Source organism: Astatotilapia calliptera, chromosome 5, assembly GCF_964374335.1.
Source record: "Astatotilapia calliptera chromosome 5, fAstCal68.1, whole genome shotgun sequence".
NCBI classification, from domain to species: Eukaryota; Metazoa; Chordata; class Actinopteri; order Cichliformes; family Cichlidae; genus Astatotilapia; species Astatotilapia calliptera.
The window spans coordinates 15941589-15963021 of record NC_137426.1 but is presented as its reverse complement, the minus strand read 5'-3'; the positions used below and the strand labels follow the sequence as shown (position 1 = coordinate 15963021).

The window sequence follows — 21433 nt, the reverse complement described above, 5'->3', positions numbered from 1 at the left end:
ATCATTTGTATTTCTTATTGAGTCTAATTCCTGTCAACAAAATACTGCTTTTAGCATGGAATAGCTCGACCCTTCAGTGGACTGAAAATAACTGCTGACACATTGTCCAAACTCAATATCTGTTCCCAAATTATGCAAATTGGCTTAATTCAGTCTTAAGATTTGCTGCAGATTTGCTTGTTTGGTTTACTTTTACCACCTTCATAGGCATCATCTGTAGTAGAAGCAGGCTGTTGGAGCTAAGTATTGAGGCCTAAAAGAGAGAGTGAAAACAGGAGTTTATAGTGGAATCTCTGGTTGCTCAGCATGAGTATGGTTATTTATGGGAATTTATTTGTGCAAGAGAGAAACTCAATTCAAGACAATTAATCTGTTTCCTTTTTACCACAGACTTGCTTCAGCTACACTGCCCTCTGTTAGCAGACTATTATTAAGAAACCCCGAATTTTTCTGCAGGTCTTAAGTCAATATGCTGCAGCCTATGAGTAATTTCTTGCAGACACCCCAAAGAAATAAAGACCTATATAAGCTTACTGTGTCACAATAAGCAGGTTCTAGTGGTGACTGCTGGACAAGCAGAGTTGGTAGCGCAGGTGTTCCAGCCAACCAAGCAGCTAACTCCCCACCACCACCACCCAAACCCCATTCACATGCAGAGTAGAGAGCAATGGAGGAATTTTACATGGCTGAATGCAGTACAGTATGTTATCGCTTGAAGTGAGAAAGTAGGTCATCAGCCTTGCACGGAGCAATGGAGCTTCGCTGCTTTGCTCTGCAGAGTAGGATGCTGGCTGCACTCTGAATGTATACCCAGTGTTAAATCGCACCAATGAAAGCAGAGTGAATATAAGAAGAGAACAGATGTATATCATTTAAAGAGGATCAGGTTGGAAGCTTCTTCTGATACAAACAAATTCACAGCACATGGAGAACATGAGACAAAAAAACAAACAAACAATGGCTGCTGTAACATGACATGCAAATGTATGCAGTGCAATCAATCAATGGTGCCTGAGGAAGTGTGCTGAGCTTATAAGTGTATAGCAGACACCCACTTCATTACTGTCTCCTTATAACAGAAGCACTTCTTCACTTTTAATCCTTTTAGAACACAATGCATGCTTCAGCACCTTTAACATCCTGTTTTAAATTAATGCCTGTAAGCAGCTGGGAGGTGTCTCCAGTACTGTTCTTGATTGTTTCACACATTTCTGTGGTGACAACCTTCTCAGTCACCACTGACAAAACATCAAACTAGGGCCTAATTAGGAAAGACAATACATGCCCTTCTTTTTCTAATCTACTTCTTTTTACATGTTCCTCCCATAACAATGTAAACCACAAGGAACATGCATAATAATGCACTCTTAAAAGCAAATGACCCAGCAATTCTTGACAATTTAAGAAGGTGACTTTATTGTATCAAGTACTGGATTTTTCAAAGCCTATTACATCCCGGCAATTTAAAGTCTCAAGTAATAGTTCTCCATTTCCAGCACAGAGGTCTATCTGCCAACATTAGACCATTTGTGGGTGTTTTTCACAGTAATATGACTTTTCAGGATGAGGTTATGAATGTAGCTCTGTCCTGTTTTTTTACACCTGCAATACAGTATATATATATATATATATATATATATATATATACATATCACTGCATGTTCTGCATGCAGAAAAGAAAATGCACTAAAGAAACCAAGTCAGAGCACTGCACCTAGTCCTTTTAACTTTTTATGGGGTAGCACGCTAACATTTGCTATTAAATAACTCCCTGTAGAGTTCTCGTTTCAGCTATTTGTCAGTCCATTAAGACCTTGTTTTGGGTCATCTGTTTAAATGGAAAAATCAGCTTATCCTACCGTAGCTTATGTTTTGAATTACATAGAGATAATAGATTCTGTGACAGACTTTAAATCCCATCTTGAGGCCAATTTCTAGGAAAAGATATTTGTTTCTTATCTATGGATACATAAATTGGAATATTATTTCAGTAAGGACTGATTAATAACAACACATACGTAACTGTCTTTATGTTTTGTGTGTGTGGAAGAAAGAAATATCTGTCGATCATTTTAAGTCACCAAATATAAGTATTAGTCTTAAAAAATCTTTTTGGGCAGGCTCTACAAAATACAGTGTAAAATTTTCCAAAAATGGAATGAATGATTTCGATCTGATCCATTGCCTTGTTTCTGCATCTATTCATTTATTTCACTTCCACATTACAACGGTTTTCAGTTCATTTAATTTAATTTTATTATCACTACTCCGATCATCTTCATGAGAGCCAGTCAGCATTTCTCAATTCTTGATCCCTGTTTTTCAACACATTGTTCTGCCTTTCAGACCAGCATTCATGCCACACTACTCCTCCTCATCCCATCTCCTCCCCCGTCCAGAGAATCTCTTTCAAGGCCTCAATCAGCCATCTGCTAACTCTGCTCTAGTACCAGAATCTAGACTCCGGGGTCCCGTCCTATTTCTTACCTTCGCTTGGGAAACCTTTCTAATATGACATTTCATCAGAGTACTTGCAAAGTACTTCTGTGTATCATTAAGTATTGTTCTTTAGGCTTTAGCACAAAGAGTGGTATGAGTGATAATTTAACAGTAAGTTTTGAGACAACAAAACGCCCCCTCCAAAAAAAAAACATCTACACATTGTCATTTATTGTTAACAGTCATATCTCAAGGCTAAATTCATTTACATTTACATTTCTCTATTCTTGGTCATTTCTGATGATGAGCCACAAACATCAGCCCTTTAATACCTCATATATAACTCTGCAGGCTGGAGTGAATAAGAATGAGCTACTAAGACAGTTTGATATGGAAACAGTTGGAGGGCTTTAGACTTGGGTAGCTTCCTGACACTGATCTGGTCATTATGTAAATCCTTGGCAGAGAGAAAAGGTTTTCTCTAATGTAGTTTAAACTGACACTCAACCATATATCTGACCAAGAACAATACGTATAAAACACAAAGTTTGTAGCAAAGAGAAGGCTGTTTCTTTTGCTCTCAAATCAATCTGCTGCACCCGGAAAGTGATTGCTCATATAACAAACCACCACAACTGGTATTAGGCAGTCTGCTTACTCTACCATCTCCCTATGTTTCTGCAGACCATTATGTTAGGTTATACTCTTTAGTTAGACACACACATCAGCAATCAAATGAGGCATCTGGAGGTAAACTGTTCTACTATTTGAGGGACCATAAAATCATGCAGTATTCTCTTGTTACACCAGATTGCTGGGATACGTAAGGACACACAGTACAGTTTTAGTGCCCTGACACTCTCATGAAACCTTTTAAAAGGCAAGCAAACTCTGACAATGCAACCCCCCCCCCCACCACACACAAAAACCCTCTGTTGCATATAAAGATGCTATGATATCTAGATGAAAAGATGATGAAAGGTAGCTGGAGTGCAATAGAAATGGTGAGAATGTGTGAGCCACACAGCTTTACCACTTCATGTCCAGTCATGCTGCATATTATTATCATTATGTATAAAAACAGACTGTACACACCTGACAGCTCATTTCCGACTTAAATCAGAATATTTTTTCACATTGCGATGTGCCTGTAAGATGCTTATGTTGCAGCAGCTGTTTCGTTACTGTTGACCCAATGCCTGAGAGAAATGAGACAGAGTACAGCCTCCGCCTGGAAAACACATCTAAATGTCGGCCCTGGCAGAGCTGCCCGTGGAATGATGGGTTGCCTTGCTTGTGCTGGCATTCGATTAGTTGCCATGGTTACGACACTACAGTCTCCTCCCCAAAACAAAATCCTTAACAATAAATTCACGCGTTTTCATGTTCTGAAAGTAGAAAAGATCTTTTTCCAACAGTAGAAAAATATTTGTTTAAGCGAAGGCTGACTGGGTCACAGATTCATAGCACAAACAAGGCAACAGCAGGGACTTTTCTCATTTAAGTGAACTTTTAAAATGCCTATCAGTTCAACTGCCTATGCATACAACATACATACAACAATTATGTCGACATATGTAAAAAACAAACAAAAGAGAAAAATAAAGTGTGGTATAATGGCACATGTTTTCAGGACCTCAGTATTGATAATCATTGATGAACAGTGAACTGGCCTGTTGAGAATGGAGGTGTGATGCATGTGTGGATGTATACCAATGATTGATCCCACTTTACTTCAATCAAAACATCAAGAATTAACGACAACTCAACAAAACATCACACATCTTAACAGACCTGTTTGCTGTTAAAATAACATCTATAGCTACCTCTGTCTTTCACAGAGTGGTTGTAGTTCAAGTTTCGAGTATAGTTCATTTAAATAGCTTGTTAATAGCATTCGGATCTTTTGCAGTCTGCCTCCTTCACTGCATAGTAATGAATAACTGCCAAATTAATGGCCCATTAATTTAGAGTTGAGCCAAGAAAAATTAGGTCTCTGCCTTCTTCTCTCTCCCCACATCATCTAGTTGATGTCAGAGTACATCTTACACAGTAATATTATTCAGTGTAAGACAAAGTATCTTGTTTCAGACCAGCTGTGGACGTCTTAATCAGTGAGCGACAATGCTGGAGTTACTATTGTCCAGCATAATGTAAACTTTCTGTTTATTATTCGTAGTAGCATACTGTGGACAGAAATTTCACTTTATAAACAAGCATAAACATTTATGTCACTCGCCATCATCAGCTAAACAGAAACAGCTATGAGGCGACCTTAATTAATAGAGCATTTCAAATCATCTCGTTAACTTCACACTGTTATACATTCTTGCCCAGTGTATGCAACAATTTGTAAGACTTGACTGAGGAATGTTAATGGCATGAAGTAATGCGATCACAGATGAACTGTACAAAGTAATGTTTGTTTTTTTATTCGATTGTTTGTGAGTGTATCTGGTGTCTTAACCCAGCATCACAGCAAAACGTGTAATAGACCCGGTGGTCCACCGTGTCCAATTCATGCTTTGCCTCTCCAAAATGTGACATACACATTAAATTACTGCATGCAGAAACTGCATTACCAGCAGGGAGAGATAATATATTTAAAGCCACAAAGTCGGTAGTGAGTAAAAAACCTATAATATAATACAATATAGATATCAGGGTCTCAGCTGTTTGTAGACAGTTTATTTGTCTTTACCTTGGAAAAGCACTAGGCTATAATGCTTCATTGTGGTTACTGTGCCTGTATTTCTACAGATCATACCTCAGTGCTACTCCTAAAATGCTATTATTACCTCGGAGTAGGAACAAGCTGTATATTACCTTCCTGAAGACCAGTGCATCATCATAAACTCTACTGAGACGTTCCCTTTTCAGCTTCTGTATGATCTACACCCTAACTGTATTATTAATGAACATTTTCATTACTACACATAAATTGTATCAGCCCCCCAAGTGGGTTCTCTGTGATCCATGGAGGTTTGTTCCAAATGTTAACCTTTAAATTTACCTTTCTAACTTAAGAGTATGTGAAAAGTTTAACCTATAAAGCTGCTCATTACAAAAAAGACTTCCACTTGATGGTCGTTAAGTAACATCCCGAGGCAATAATTTGGGGTAATTTAACTGCATGACTTGTGTCAGGGGGGGTAGCAATACGAGTGGCTAAATATGCTTCCCTGTCTGGCAGTTACCCAGACAGCTGACTGGGGTACAAGTAGAACATGTGTCAAACAACAACAATCTCTGGCATTCAGTCTCCTATGGATTTCTATTCCGGATTCTTTAAGTCTCTCCGTGTCAGTGCTCTGGCATCAACATTTATATGAATGAATATGGGGATGGTTTCTGATGGCTATTCCAGGAATCAGCTGGCAGACAGATCGATGGGTGAACTTTGATATAGAGCTTTAACTTGATGGACTCTACATCAGGCCCACTGATTGTAAATATTACTGAAGGTATTCAATTTAGACCGCTGCTGAGCAGACATTTTGCACACAAAAGCTACAGAGTTGATGCCCTCCAATTGGTAGAGTCCTAAGCCCTACAGCAGCTAATAAAATGGTTATCTGTGAAGAGCTTACACGCTCTGACTATATTCTTTAATATGAATGCATGCAGGCATATTTTGCTGTTGTTCAATATTCAAAATTTTAATTAGAATTTTAATTAAATTCTTTAAAGCCTCCTTTTTTTTACTCATGTTCCATATCTTGCCATAATTTTTGTCTCAAGTGTTGAGGCTGTGTAGTTAGAGTGTTATCCACTGCTCAGAACGTCAGTGGTCTGACCCCCAGCTCTCCTGGTGACCTTGGGCAAGATACTGAAACTCATATTGTCACTTATACATATGGTTGCTTTGAGATGTCACAAAGATAAAAAATAAATAAAATCATATGTGCAATGGCAGCCTTTTGTTGAAAATCTCTATATTGATCTTACATTTTTACACTTTTTTTGCTACTTTTTATGCAAGATATTGTTACAGTGCTACCCAATGTGAGTCACTGCCACATGTGAATAGCACAGGTATTATTTATTAACCGTTTTACTCCACATATGTTCTAGCTGCCTGTCGTGTCTGTCACTGTCTATGTAGGTTGGACATTTGTGAGTTACGGACACAGTGATGGTTAACGTATCTCAGCTGTAGCTCTGAAACACAGACTTGTCTCTCACACTCCACTCGTATGCCTTTTATATTGTTGCACTGTCACTGTCATCACTGCCAATGTTGGCTTATCTTCTAATGGGGACGCTTGGAACTGAGGACTTGGTAACAAAGTTGGCTCATGTACACTGCATCTGTCTAACAGTTTATAATCAGTGTGTTTCATCTGTGTCTACTACATCTGCAAAATAAAGGAATCTGACTTCATGATCGAATCTTGCACATTCAGGAATGTTCGACTGATCTGTTACTTTCCTTTGCTGATGACTGCATTTCATAAGTTAAATCTGATCACAGTTATATTTCATGTGGCCCAGTGCGCTTTAAAGTGCTCTTACACCTTTTCCAACAGTGATTACTTTCTCGCCTATTTAGAGGTGGAGCAGAAAATCATCTCCAGGGGGAAAACCAATTTAAAAGATCTGCAGAGGCCCTGTTTCCCAAGCACTGCAGCTTCCATATAAGGGATACTTAGAGTCATATCAATAAAGTTAGTATACAACTATATTACCAAAAATATGATTTTTATAGTAAAGTTTAATATAATTACCTTCAGTTACGTCAGACCTACTGAAATGACATTACTTAGTTGAAAGCAGCTGTTTAACCTTTCAGTGGTTATTAAGGAAAGATGCAAAACAATCACGGGATCCACTCACAACAATCTGAAGACGTCTTACATTTTGGGTCTCTGTGATAAGCAGCTGTGTAAGATTCAATATTTTCTTTCAGTGTAGACTACAGATCAGTGGCCAAAATAAAATAAAATAAAGATGTTGTGGTGCACAATTTGTACAATGTCTAGTATTTTCTATGTAAAATCGATTTTTTATATTTAAGGTTTGGATCTTCTCAGTCTGAATTATAAAAGAGAACTTTTAATATTTGAATTCAGGTTTCCCCTTTTTCCCCATGTGACAGCAGTTCCTTCATGTCGTGATTGCAAACCCTTGTTTTTCCAAGTATTCTGGACCTCAACTGTCTACATTATTTCTATCTCCCATCCTTTATCTCCTTCGCTGTCTCTAACTTAAGCTTTTTAAGTGTTCTTGCAAAAGGTCAAGGTCCTTCCACGTTGCATGCAGCACCTAAATAAACTGTCTCTGGAGTCGAGTGTAAGATGATATAGACAGAATATATCATCTGTCTATATCATCTTACACTGATATAGACAGATGGTGATGATTTCTGGTCATTCCGCAAGACTTTGCTGCTTGCTGAGGCATGTTTGCACTCTTACACCACTGTATGAGAGGGGATGAGTGTAATATGAAAAGATGAGGAGTGAAAGCGATAAAAGAAGTTACCTAAATTATGGATGGGGCTGAAAATAGAAAACGTGATTGAAAAATGAATTATGGGCAAGGACCTGCTGTGTCATCTGCACCAAATAGAAGATGAAGACTGATAAAGCTTCAAATTTTGTATTTGTGTGCTGTGATAAAAAAGTAGGTTAAATTAATGTAGCTCTTCTCTAAAACGTTCATTCATTACAACTTTACAGTGTTTGCTGGGTATCAACCACAACATTTGGTAAAAAACACAAAGGGTCAAGGGTTCTACCTTAATTCATTCTCCTCCTTAAATCCAGCCTTATTAGCGGAAACTGTGGGGAATTTAAAATGTATTGACCTCTGCAGATACTACACAAATTGTGAGCTCGTTTTAAAATGAGCCACAAAAGAGGGATTTTCTTTAACTGAAAACGACAGCTTTGCTCTAAATTCTGCTTTTCCAAACAATATCCGTTTTCCACACTAAGCTATAAACGTACACCCGTGGTTAAAACAGATTACTAACAGCTTTCATTATAATGCAGGGAATTACCTCTATAATAAAATGAAGTGGAGTTGTCACTTTTGGAACAACATCAACAATACCAGGAACTGTGGTATTATGGAGGAATTTATTGTAGAATTCACATAGCAAGCAGACTGCAACTCAGCTCGCTAAAATGTTGGGGAACTCTAAATGCATTTCAGAGAAAACATCATTTCTAGGGTTGTACAGAACTTGTTCTGTGGGATAATTGACAAATAATGTTGGACAGGAAAATTTGCTTTATTACTCTGCCACAAAATTGCACTATAGTGGTCTAGTAAATAATCATCCTTCCGTTTATCCACCTCTCTCACTTAATAAGCATGTCTGCTATTTCAAAGAATCATCAAAACAATTGTGGTGGTTTTTAATTTTATGTACCGTGCAGTGTGGATGAGCACCACCATATAAAGATTTAAACAGCTATTTAACATTTCAAGCATTTTCTCAGGCTGAGAAACAGCCCTGTGCTCTAAACACTGCACGGCTATTAAAATCCTTTTTCCTGTGGGTGTTCTGTTTGGTGAATCCAGCACCAAATCCTATTCCCACCACCATGGTAGGCAAGTTAGCAGTTAGCTACTGAATAAAGCCAAACATCTTGTAAGGCTTAGATATTGTCATAATATGAACACACTGCTCCAGTCTTGGCCTCTCTGCATTTTGTTCCTTATCCATTTTAGAATTCAGTTACGATTTTGTCAACTGTTTTTAAGGCTTTTAATGGGCAGGCTCCAAATTTGATCATCAACCTAATTTGCTTACATTCCCACCTTTAGGTCTGATCTGCTGGCAAAGCTTTCTTACATATCCCAAGTCCACAGAAAATAAAATGACAGAGCCTTTGCCGTTGCTGCACCTCATTTGTGGAAATAGTTACCACTTGAAATAAAAAGTTCTCTCTTCATCCCTGCTTTTAAGTGTAGGCGCAAAACCTACCTTTATTCTCTGGCCTTCCAGCTGTATCTCTGCTTGTCCCCTGCTGTGGGTTTTTGTTGTTGCTCGTATGTGTAGTCTATGTTGTAACTCCTTGATCCCAGCTTTATACATTTATAAGGTTATCATATGAAAGCTGTGCATTTATTTGCTTGGATTCAAGTTCAGCTACCTTATAGTCACTAAGATGGATTTAAGTAAACTTAGTCAGCTTTTAAGTAAACAAGGAGAGAAAGATATTCGTGTGATAGGCAGGAGGTTCACTGACCTTTTACTTAGTAAATGCTGGAGCAGGCAGAAGGGGCCCTAAATAAGGAGGCAATAACTGCTTAAAAACAAACAAACATGCCACCGGGAATAGCTTTATTCCACACTAATGCCTCAATTAGCTAACTTTTTTTTTTATTAACTTATACTATAAAGCCCACAAATCTCAGACTTGCAAAATAAAAAAATATAAGAATGAAAGTCTTTAGGAGACGGATGTCAGATTTGGGCAGGCGACAACTGTCATAAACACACTGGTCTGAATATGAGTGGTATGCTCACTCCCACAGATACCGAATTTAACACCCTCACAGGGTGTCATAAACCACCATCCTGCCTCAGGAAACAGCCACAACACACATCTCACTTTATCAAGCAAAGCAGACACATGGATGAACTGTCTCAGACATTATCTCATTCATAGGCCCAAAATCAAGCACGCACATACATGAAATCTGGAAGATCTGCTGTTCGACTGCTCATCGTGACTCGGAGTGAAAAAGCCTCATTAAGAAAAACTATTTGTTTGTTCAAAATACATTTTTACTTCTGAGCACAAAAAACTGTCAGCTCACTACTAAATACATACAAAAATAAATAGCATTTAAAAAATAAAACTAAAAACCAACTGCAGTATATTACATTTTTAAAAATGTGGATTTTTTGGTTTTCTTTAAGCAGAAAAACTCACCAATAGTCACTGCCTGGTGCAAAATCTACATTAAAGTAAAAACTGCATCCTAAGCGTGACTGTAGGAAGGATTCATTTCTTGCTAGATCAGCACATACAGTAAACTCGCGGGGATTTAATGAGGACTTAGTGGTGTTCGTCAGAGACATGACTAACAGTACTAAGTATATTCTTTGAACATGTGTGTAATTGTAAAGTTGTCATCTCCGGATGGGCAGCCTCACCCAGAGCTATTCTCTCCATCATGAGAATTGAGTAATGTCTGTGAAGAACTATTATTACTGTCTCCTGAGGGAGGGAATTAGAGATAAGCTGCAGTGGGTTCTGATTTCAACGAGGTTCAAGGGAACAAAGACGGTTAAAAATAGTCTCACATTTTTGGGTGAAAATAGGGAAACAGAATCTGCCTATTAGAGTAGGGAGTATCTTGCATATTAAAGTCAGCACTCATAAATCACTAATGACTTATAACGGTGTAGTTTCTGACGGTGATGATGTTTCCTTCTCATTTTTCAAAATCTTCTCTTGTCCGTTTACAGTTTCAGTTTAACTTGCTCCTTAATCCTTTTAATAGCATTTCAGATGTGTTACTATATTTTACCAGCAGCAATGGGTGCTTGTCTGCCTTCATTTAACCTTGGATTTTCACTCTCAATCTACAGAGCCAATCAGTTACTCTCAAAATTACTTGAGAGTAACTGTCATGGAAAAGTCATGGAAATAAATTGTTTACTATTCTCAAGTATTACACATTCTTTTAAATAGCTTTAAATGGTTAAAAAAAACATGAGGCCAACTCTCCATAACATTTCTGATAAGAGATATAAGAGAAATGTTTCAGTGTTTATCAGTACTGAAATGACAATTTGAAAGTGTATACATGTGACGAAGTGATGACCTTGCTTCACGAGAAGCCGTCTTATACATTTATGTAACATTGGTTTTTATTCCCAGTTCCTGCTCATATAAAGACATTCCATCTACTTACTCAATACAGAGAGGGCATGGTGCAACATGGTGAAATAAGTGTTTTCTCACCCTTAAAACCCATGAAAACTGATATGAGAAGAGTTTTCTATGGACTTTATAGTCTTTTAAGCTTCTTACTTTACGGCTCATTCTCAGGCCATCAAGTAAAAGGACATTTGTTAGTTGTGTTTTGAAACATGAGAGTTTGAATGCAACATGGCTGTTTGTGCCAGACAAGCTGATCTGAGAACAGAAACTGCTGATCTACTAGGATTTTCACACTCGCTACAACCATTGCATGCAGAACAGCATCTCTGACTGCACAATATGTCACATCTTGAAGCAGATGAGCAACAGCAGTACACACTGCACCAGGTGCCACTCTCTCAGGAAACTGAGGTTACAGTTTGCGCAGGTCACTAAAACCCAACAATAGAAAACCAAAGCAAAATAGAAAAAGTCGCGGTGGTGTCAAATGTCAGGACAGCCTACATGAGAATTTTTGCTGACAATGTCAGTACAGTGCACCTATCTTCTGATAACTACTTCCACCAGGACAACATACCATGTCACAAAAGCTTAAATTGTCTCAAACTGGTTTCTTGAACATGAGAGTGAGTACTGTACTAAAATGGGCTGCCAACAAATCTGCAGCAGTGAGTGATGCTATCATGTCACTATGGATCAAAATCTCTGAGGAACGTTTCCAACACTGTTAAATTTATGCCACAAAGCACTAAAGCTAAACTGAGTCCAACCTGGTACTAGCAAGGTGTATCTAGAAAAGTGTCAGGTGAGTGTACATAATTGTTTAGTTGGTTGGGAATTTTATTTCATGAACAGTATTTTTGGAATTAAGATACTCAGTTTGCAAAGAACAGCTGCCCCGTTCCCCTGACAGTTTGGTACTCACTCCTTCATGCTTCAGTGATTTCTATCAAGTGACTCATCTTCTCTTTGCCAAAAGAAGATGATTTTTTTTCTAAACACAAATTGGACAAATACAACCATTAGGTTTACTGCAATATGCGCTCAGTCAAGAAATCAAAAAGCAGTAAGCTCCTGCGTGTTCTCAGTGCTTTCAGTAAATTGCCACTCAAGAATATTTTTATTATTTTAACTTAGTGATGTTGCTGACATCCTGAGGAACTGATATCAAGACAGACGATAAAAGACGATACAGTGCGGCTGTGTAGAATTACAAAACAGTGATTATATGGTCAACTGAGGATTCCTTGTCAAATCATGAGGTAACAAAGAAGGAATGCTGTTCAAAATACTTGATCTCATCATGAAAAAAAAAATTCACTCAGCATCCACAAAAGTGAGATCGATTAAAAGGGTTTAACAGTGTTTTAAAAAAAAATTAAACTGGAAAGATACCCTTTTTTAAACTGAAAAGTGTTATAGTTTGTATTTTGTGATTTAGTTAATTACTGTAATTGTCGGGCTATAAGCCGCTTCTTTTTGCACAAGCTTTGGACCCTGCGGCTTTTAGTCAGGTGCGACTTTTCTATGGATTGTCCATGATTTTTGTCATATCATAAGACGATTTGTTTTGTTTGTTCCGCTGTTGTACGGCACTACGTTGCCTGGCGGAAGGGCATGTGATCAGACACACAGTATCGGGGTTCAAGAGTGGTATGTTGGTCACATGTCCATCCGCCAGGCAACATAGTGCCGTACAAGTAGCGCGAAAAACAAACTTCAAAGTAGCGCTATGCGTTCAGCGGGAGGCGTGGATGACGAGTGGCGATAAACTTGCGAAAAGCAAGTTATGCTCAACTCCACCGGTGGAATCTGACAGCGTGGAAAAGTGCGAAAACATCCACGATCACCAACGGATTTTGAAGGGCTGGACTGCTGCATGATGGAGAGGAGGACACCGCCACGGCCCTTCAGAGGGTGTTCGACTCTGACACTGACAGCGAGGATTTCTTTGGTTTTGAAAGTGACAACGAAGAGTGGATGAAGTAGCCATCCTGAGCCTGTTCGTATCCGACACTGGAGAAGAGGACTTTGGTGGTTTTAGTGCGCAGGAATATGGTGGTGAATGACTGACTTTTCTTCTTGTTAAAGCCGTGTCACTGCACCTGAGCCTAAAAGGTAGTCCGAATCTATTTTTCTGCTGTGCTGTAGGTTATTGTTATGTACTACATTTGTTACTCATTTATGAAGCACAGTACATGTTTCGTACTTGTAATTACCGCTACTTGTACATATACCTAAAAAGTTATGCAAATATGTACCCATAACTTGTTTTTCAAAATATTAATAAAAGGGGTGTGCCTCCAAACAGCCATCTCTTTCCTGACAATTCCCTTTGTGCATATTCTCTTACATATGATAAGTCAACATTGAAACACCTGCGGCTTTTAGTCAGGTGCGGCTAATCTATGTACAAAACAGGATTTTCCCCTGATTTTAGCTTGTGCGGCTATTATTCAGGTGCGCTTTGTAGTCCGGGAAATACGGTAATTTTTAAATTTTTACTAATTACTAATCTCTGCACTCCACTCAGTTTCACTTCCTTCGTTGGTCAGTTCTTCTTCTTTTCTAATTGTCTGCCTCACCCTTCTAAATATCACGGATGTTGATGCTGTCTTGCCTAACGTTACAAAATTCACATGCTAAGATCTCTGAAGCCCACAAAGTGTGTGTTTCATTTCGTTGCCTTAATCTTGAAAACTAGAACGATCTTCTCAAGTTCAATCCAAATTTTTTCTATGAAATTTTAGGTGTAAAAAAATATATCTAATCAGACATTTGCATACAACTGTGTAATAAGTAGCATGTGAAATTTTGAGTTAAGGTATCTCACAAAATATAGTTGCAGCCACATTTGTGCCATTTGAAGAAATTCCCTCAAGCCCCTTGACAGCGGGAAGCCACTCGGCTAACAAAGAAATAGTCCCAAACACAGCCCCCTGTGCTTTTATCAAAATCTTTGTGACATAATTCCTCTGGACACCTTGTAAAATATTTATGCTGTTGAAAGGCCAAATGTGTTGTTTACTTACACATCAATCTGATTCTTCTATCTGTTATGCTTGAGACAGGAAAACAAGTCTATGGACAAATTGGACCAAGAAGATACTTGAAGAAGAAGATACTTCATATTGTGAGAAAGCACAATCCAGCCACTGGTATTAAGAGAACGGGCAAATGTCCAAAAACACGTCCACCATCTCATGGATTACTGCCTGGCTGACAGATATGCCTCAGTATATGAGGCTGGGTACTGGTCTGTCTGATTTGGTGATGTGCAGTACAGGAGCTCCACAGGGGACTTTTCTGTCTCTATTCCTGTTCGCTTGTACACCTCAGGCCTTCAGTACAAGTCAGTGTCACAGCACTTACAGAAATACTTTTAATGTGTTGGAAGAGTAAAAATACCTGAGCATCCACACTGGCAACAAACTGGAGTGGAAGAAAAACACACAGGCCGTATATGAGAATAGGATGGGCAGGCTCTATTTCCTAAGGAATTTGATACCCTTCAATGTCTGCAGCAAAATGATGGAGACTTTCTAGCACTACAGTTGTGGCGAATGGAGTGTATTGCTATGGCTTGCTGGTAAGCAGCGATGGAGCTGGTGACACCATAAGACTGAATAAACTGACTAGGACGGCCTGCTTTGTGATGTTTCTTTTTTCATTTTCTTTATGAAGCTATGGTAGAGAGGAGGTTGCTGAACAAACTGTTATCCATCATGGATAATCCTGAACACCCTCTGCACCACTTAATAGGCAGGCAGAAGCAGTCCTTCCGTCTCTAATAGACTGCCACAAGCACAGGAATAGAAAATCTTTCATACCTCCTCTAATCACTTTCTATAATACAATACTCTGTGTGTCTATTGCTCCATACCACAGTCTTTTGATTTTACTGAGGGAGTTTGGCCTATGCGGAAGAGCAGTGGGGACAGAGGATCTCCTTAGTAAAACATGCACTTGATGGTGACTTATGCTATTGACTTGAAGTTGGCCTCTAGTGTTGTTAGCGTCCTGCTGATCTTGTACAGTTCCAGGCATTCCAGGATCCACGTGTGGGGCATTGAGTCAAAGGCTTTCTTATAATCAATCCAGGCGGTGCACAGGTGATTAGCCAGTAGTTAGATGGGACTGGTACATATACATTTTAATCATAATATTTTTATATACTGCATTACAATGATGCTAAGATTACTAGCATGACTACTATTATCACTACATTTACTATTATTACTGCTATTTTACTATTGTTGGTTAATTGATATTATTATTATACTTATTCAGATGCTGTGACAAATTAATTGGTTGCTAAGCAGTTTGTAAGTAAACTTAACTATTTAGAACTTCAGGCTGCTTGTTTGCATCTGTTTCCACAAATTATTTTGAATCATGAAAAACAAACTATGTTACATAATGTTTGATAAACTGTGTATAATAAATATATGCCCTTTTTACAGCAGACAGTTTGACTTTTCTTATTAGGAAAACCACAGCACGGGACTGAAACCAAAGAAGGCAAATGAAATTCAAAATGCTGTAAGCTCCAAGCACTGTACTTGTACTTTTAAATGACTCTGAACTAGTTGCTGTCAATTTTACTCTGCCAGTCAACTGTCCTCTTACAACCTCACGTTGGTATTAGACACAAAGATTCAAAGATATATATAAATACCACTGACCGGTGCTGTGAGCAAACAGAAGTCTGCAAATGGCTTGCTTGAGATGTCAGACAAGGTGAAGCCAGTCATCAAATTACAACAGACTAAATAAAAAATCATCAAGATATGATAAGTTTAAGCAAAAGAAGTGTTTAAAAAGTAGAACGTGTCTAGATTAAGAGCAGATGTTTGTATTTAATGAGAGCTGAGCTGCTCTTGACACAGAAAACACTGCTGTCTTTTGACAGAAGTTACCATATTTGGAGGACAGGTTGCATTACTAATTTATCAGCTAATGTCAGGAACCTTGGTTAGCAAGCTGCATCCATAAACCATAGGGGGGCACCAGCTACCTATACCTGCTAATTAGTGCTTAGCAACAGACTAATATAACACTAGTATTTCAATCACCAAAACTGAAGCACAAACATCTACGCAAGTGGCAGAGAGGTCCAGTTCAGTGAGTCCTATTACCCGAGTAAGGCCTTGAAGACACCACCTGCCTGCATCCAGACATCTGTCTATCCAAGTGACCGCTCCCCCAACTTCCGAACTATTGGGTTGTTGTTGTTGTTGTTTTTTAATCATCCCTGCAAACAAAGCAGGCCTGCACATTTTATCAAATATTAATCTTGATCACAATTTTGGCTTCCCACTACTAAATGAATGTGATTAAACCAGTAACAAAAATACATGATCCACCAGCACAACACAAATCAAAATAAGTACTGAGTACTATGTACTCCTAAAAGTCAGCCTGAAGACGAGCCTTCATGTGCCGATCACAGCTATTCCCTGCACTGCGCATTTGAAGTTTCCTGAGTATAGTCTGGAGGAGTAACACTACATTAAAAGTCAGATATTCAACAGATAACAGACAAATATCAAACAAAAATCAAACGTCTGACACGGTAGAATGTGAGAAGCTCATCCCTTGAAGGACATCATCATCCGCTGTTTGAAAATACTTTGGATTTAGCGCAAGAGATGCTAACCAAGAAAAAAATCACATACAAAGAGTGCTGTAGAGTTGTGTTTGCCTGGAAACACACCACAACCTGCAGTATAATGCATGAAGGCCAAGAAAAACAATACAATATTTCATGGTGATTGCTAAAGTAAATTGCCCAACATCAGCTTAAATATCCATAAAGGCAAAGCTGTACAGCACGTAAGCATATCCATCCAGCTCACAAAGATGCACTGAGATTACAACACATTCCCATTCCATTAGGTCAAAGATAAGTGTCCACCAAACATGGGGAGTAAAAAATCTTTCTGAAAAATGGTCACTTAATGGACAAAACACAAGTCTTTACCAAAATCTGTGCAGCAGAAACAGAAAGAGATCTCACAGCCTTTCAGTATTTTTCCTATGAGCATCTGTCACGTAGGTGCAACGAAAGAAGTAAAAAATGTTATAGTTTGCCTTTAGGAGGTTCACTTAGGTCAGGTAGTTAAACACCTTATTTGATGGCAAAGATGTTTTAACTAAAAAAGTTAAAAAGAGAAGGCAATAATTTGCATTAAGCTTTGATACAATTTTTTATTTATATTTTATTTTTTCCTCTAAGAGATGGGGTGAATTTATGTGAGAAGGAAAAACCAGTTTTATTTTAGTTGAAATATGTGTGCATGACCAGAGTTGAAGGCGATCGTGGCTCTAGAGTTGGCAGTTCGTCTTGTAATCGGAAGGTTGCCGGGCTCGGACAGCCTCGGTCGTTGTGTCCTTGGGCCTACTGATGGTGGTTAGAGGGCCCGGTGGTGCCAGTGTCTGGCAGCCTCACCTCTGTCAGTGCGCCCCAGGGCAGCTATGTACAATGTAGTTTGCCATCACCAGTGTGTGAATGGGTGGATGACTGAATGTAGTGTAAAGCACTTTGGGGTCCTTAGGGACTAAGTAAAGCGCTATACAAATACAGGCCATTTAAACATCCAAACTATCCATAGAGGTAATAAATATTAGCAATAACAATATTAACAACCAAGTTAAATTACTAATTGCCAATTAACCGAATTAACTGAGAGAGTGGCCTGCAGGTATATTTTTGCTTATCATGGAGTCTTTTTGGTTATCATGTTTTTACATCGCCCATATGATTTGCAAATCTTTCCACATCTTCTGAAAACAGAGCTGGAGTAAGGAGGGAGATTGCTGGTAAGCTTGCGATCATGCCAGGCAAAACAGCTTTCAGAAAATGCCCACTTCTACTGGCATTCACACAAACTCTTGTCTTGACATTAAACGCAATCCCTTTCGAAGGAGCTGACAGACCAATCAGAAGCACGATCGAGTCAAACTTAAACAGCTGAAACTGTTAAGAAGGGAAGTGAGAATGCGGTAATGAGTGGGAGGATGTATTTCCTGTTTGCATATGTATGCGACTTTGTGTGCACACAGGATGGAAATGCAGAAGGAGGAAAGGAGATGGTGCCTTCAAGATGCAGAATTTGTTCGATACAAACTGTTGCCTTGCTGTTGCCACCTATTAAATTGGCATTTTCTTCCTTGTATCCCTTTGAGAGAGATTAATGTGAGTATAAGAGTAGAGCTGAAGTGTAATCCTGTGAATGCCCACAGGTTTAATATATTGAATTAAGCTTTCTGGGAAAAATGCCAGCTCAATCCTCTAAGAAGCTGTGCAGCATGTTGACATGAGGATATCTGACTTATCTCCAAGTATATAGTGTGGGCACTTGTGTAGGCTAATTAATAATACACAACATGACTGTAGACAGATGAGCACTGAAATGGCCCCTTTTCTATGCTGTAGCTAAGATTATGTGTATAGTGTCCTGCCTTAGATATAGTGAGGTTTAACTTGCCTTTGTGGTAGTTTGTAATATTTATGGTTTTATGAGTTTTCGGAGTATTATGTACAGGCAACGTGACACGATCATTTCTGGAGTAAGAAACACTCCTTTCAGTTTCCTGAGGAGTCAACTCCAGATGTAACCTACCTACCTAATAAAAGCAATTTCACTTCTCTGGCTGCCTTCTCCCCGTCCTCTCGGAGGTTTTTGTCAATCATCTTTGACCTCTCCGCAGCAGCTTTATCCTCGGCGCTCACCGTACAACCCATTGGATCCAAACGCAGGGGCGCACCGACCGCTTGCGCAAAAAAAGAAAAAAACAATAAGAATCTCAGAGAGCTGATGGTTTTAGTGCGTCGGCCGATGCCAGGAATAACAATGGAACAGCTTTTGCTTCCAGTACTGCCTTCTATAAAAAAAACAGCCTCTTTTACTTGCAAACAAAGTCAGCTTATCCACCTGCAAGAAGTCTGTGGTCCCGCTCTTCTGGTCTACAAGAAGCTCAAAAGGGAGGCAAATGAATTCAGAACATTTGCTGTTTTGTTTTGTTGTTATTGGGTTTGTGTTTGTTACACTAAACCTCAGATTTGTATGTGGTCCATGTCGAATCTATCAAATCCCGATGTCTTGCATCCATCCACAGACTGAAATGCCCGTGCTCTCTGCTCCACGGTAGACTGGCTCACTTAGTCCTGGCCTGGTAAGCAGCGCGTCCCTCGGTGGTGGCGACAGTGCTGCAGTCTCTTTCTGTGCGTATTTAGGCTCGCACGAAAAACCTGATCATCGTGTGACAACTGTAAGTTGTCAACCAGTCGCAGCGACGTCACTCGAGCAACTTGTCGCGATAGCCCTGTTAAATCAGGTGAGCTCTCCGCTGTAGCTCGTGTGAGCGAAACCAATTAATGTGCAAACCAGCGAGGCGTGATTTTAGGAGTGTGATGTGCAGACCGCAGTGGGCGCTGTGCCAGCCTCATTCCTCTGCATTTCCCGCGGATGCAGACTCTAGCATGACAAATGAAATGAAGGCCAGCAGTCCGCCCTCTTCTCACTGACCAACTGCGATACGCAGGGGCACCTCTCCGGTCAAGGATGCACGGAGTGCTGTTAAAATGGCTAATGAGTCTTGTCGTCACATGTTTATGAAATACCTTGGCACCAAATGAGACCGCTAGAATAGCTGACGTGCAGCGCCATCCAATGGACGTACACAGTTATAGAGTTTATCTACTCGTTAAAGACTTAAAGGCATTGCAGCGAATAAACTTTATATAGAAATTACAGATTATGTGTATGGTGCACTGCCTGAGGTTGGACACAAGCTGTTTTCCAAAACAAAACATAAAGAATCAAATTATATCAAAATATAGAATCAAATTATATTACCACTGAAATAACCAATTACATTAAAAATCTGAATCATAATCAGAAAACATTATTGATCCCCAGGGGAGATTGTGTGGGTTACAGTGCTCCAGTACAATATATACAATATATATATATATACATACATATAAGTCACTTACTAATAAATATCTGAATAAGAAAGAAGAGCATGTGGAAAAAGGGTGTAGCTATCACAGTGTATACAGTGTGTTAGGTGGAGGAGTTGTACAGAAAGATGGCCATAGTCTGAACGTGCTCCTGTGGCTAGCCAGCATGCCATGGAGTGGGTGGGAGGAATTATCCAACATTGTCTTTATCTTGTACAACATTCGCCTCTCCGACACCACCTTAAGAGAGTCCAGCTCCATCCCCACAACATTGCTGGCCTTGCAGATCAGTTTATTGAGTCTGTAGGCATCAGAAACCCTCAATCTGCTCCCCCAGCATGCAACAGCGTAGAGGATTGCACTGGCCACCACAGACTCGTAGAAAATCCTGAACATTGTCCGACTGATGTTGAAGGACCTCATCCGCCTCAAAAAATAGAGACGACTCTGGCCCTTCCTGTAAAGTGCTGTGGTGTTTTTAGCCCAGTCCAGTTTATTGTCTATGTATACTTTTGCACTGTCCACTTCCTGCTGTGACAAAACAAATTTCCCACGTGTGGGACTAATAAAGGTTATCTTATCTTATCTTATCTTATACTCCGAGGTATTTATAGTCCTCCACAATGTCAACATTGACCCCCTGGATTAAACAGGGGCCAAGTGTTTCCTGGTCTTCCTGAAGTCCACAATCAATTCCTTGGTCTTTGCCACGGTGAGCTGCAGATTATTCTGCTCACGTCATGTGACAAAGGAGTCGACCACAGCCCTGTACTCTGTCTCATCATCCCTGCTGATGCATCCAACCACCGCAATCTTCAGAAAACTTCTGAAGATGGCAGGTCTCTGTGCAGTGGCCTAGGTCTGTGGTGTAGACGGTGAAGAGGAAGGGGGAGAGGACAGTCCCTTGTGGTGCCTCTGTGTTGCTGATTACCTTGTCAGACACACAATGTTAAAACAGACAGTTCCAATATAAAGTCAAATACAATTTAAGATAAAATAATCACTTCCACTGCTATAATTTGAATTATTCTAATCTTCTAAGAGTGAAAAAACATGGCTACTTATATTTATTTGACATGAGAGACACGTTCTTTATTTTAACAATATTTTCACAGCACAATAAAGGAATGGGGCATTTAAAAATAATAAATAATCTTGAACTATACCAGCTCACAGT

At 39.3% G+C, this 21433-nt stretch overlaps 1 protein-coding gene across 2 annotated transcripts in view; it reads right to left on the bottom strand.

Moving 5' to 3' along the window:
* The window catches only part of gnai2b (guanine nucleotide binding protein (G protein), alpha inhibiting activity polypeptide 2b), a 49724-nt gene extending 29840 nt beyond the window's left edge, over nucleotides 1–19884 (bottom strand). The window contains exons 1-2 of one of the 2 annotated variants that reach the window (XM_026167507.2): nucleotides 19226–19703; nucleotides 18918–19064 (exon numbers count right to left, since the gene is read on the bottom strand). In XM_026167507.2, coding sequence (XP_026023292.1) covers nucleotides 18918–19035 — 118 coding nt within the window. In that variant the 5' untranslated portion in view covers nucleotides 19036–19064; nucleotides 19226–19703. Of the gene's footprint in view, nucleotides 1–18917 lie in introns of both variants that reach the window. The other variant, XM_080301740.1, reaches the window with a different exon arrangement.
* Nucleotides 19885–21433: the final 1549 nt, after the last annotated feature.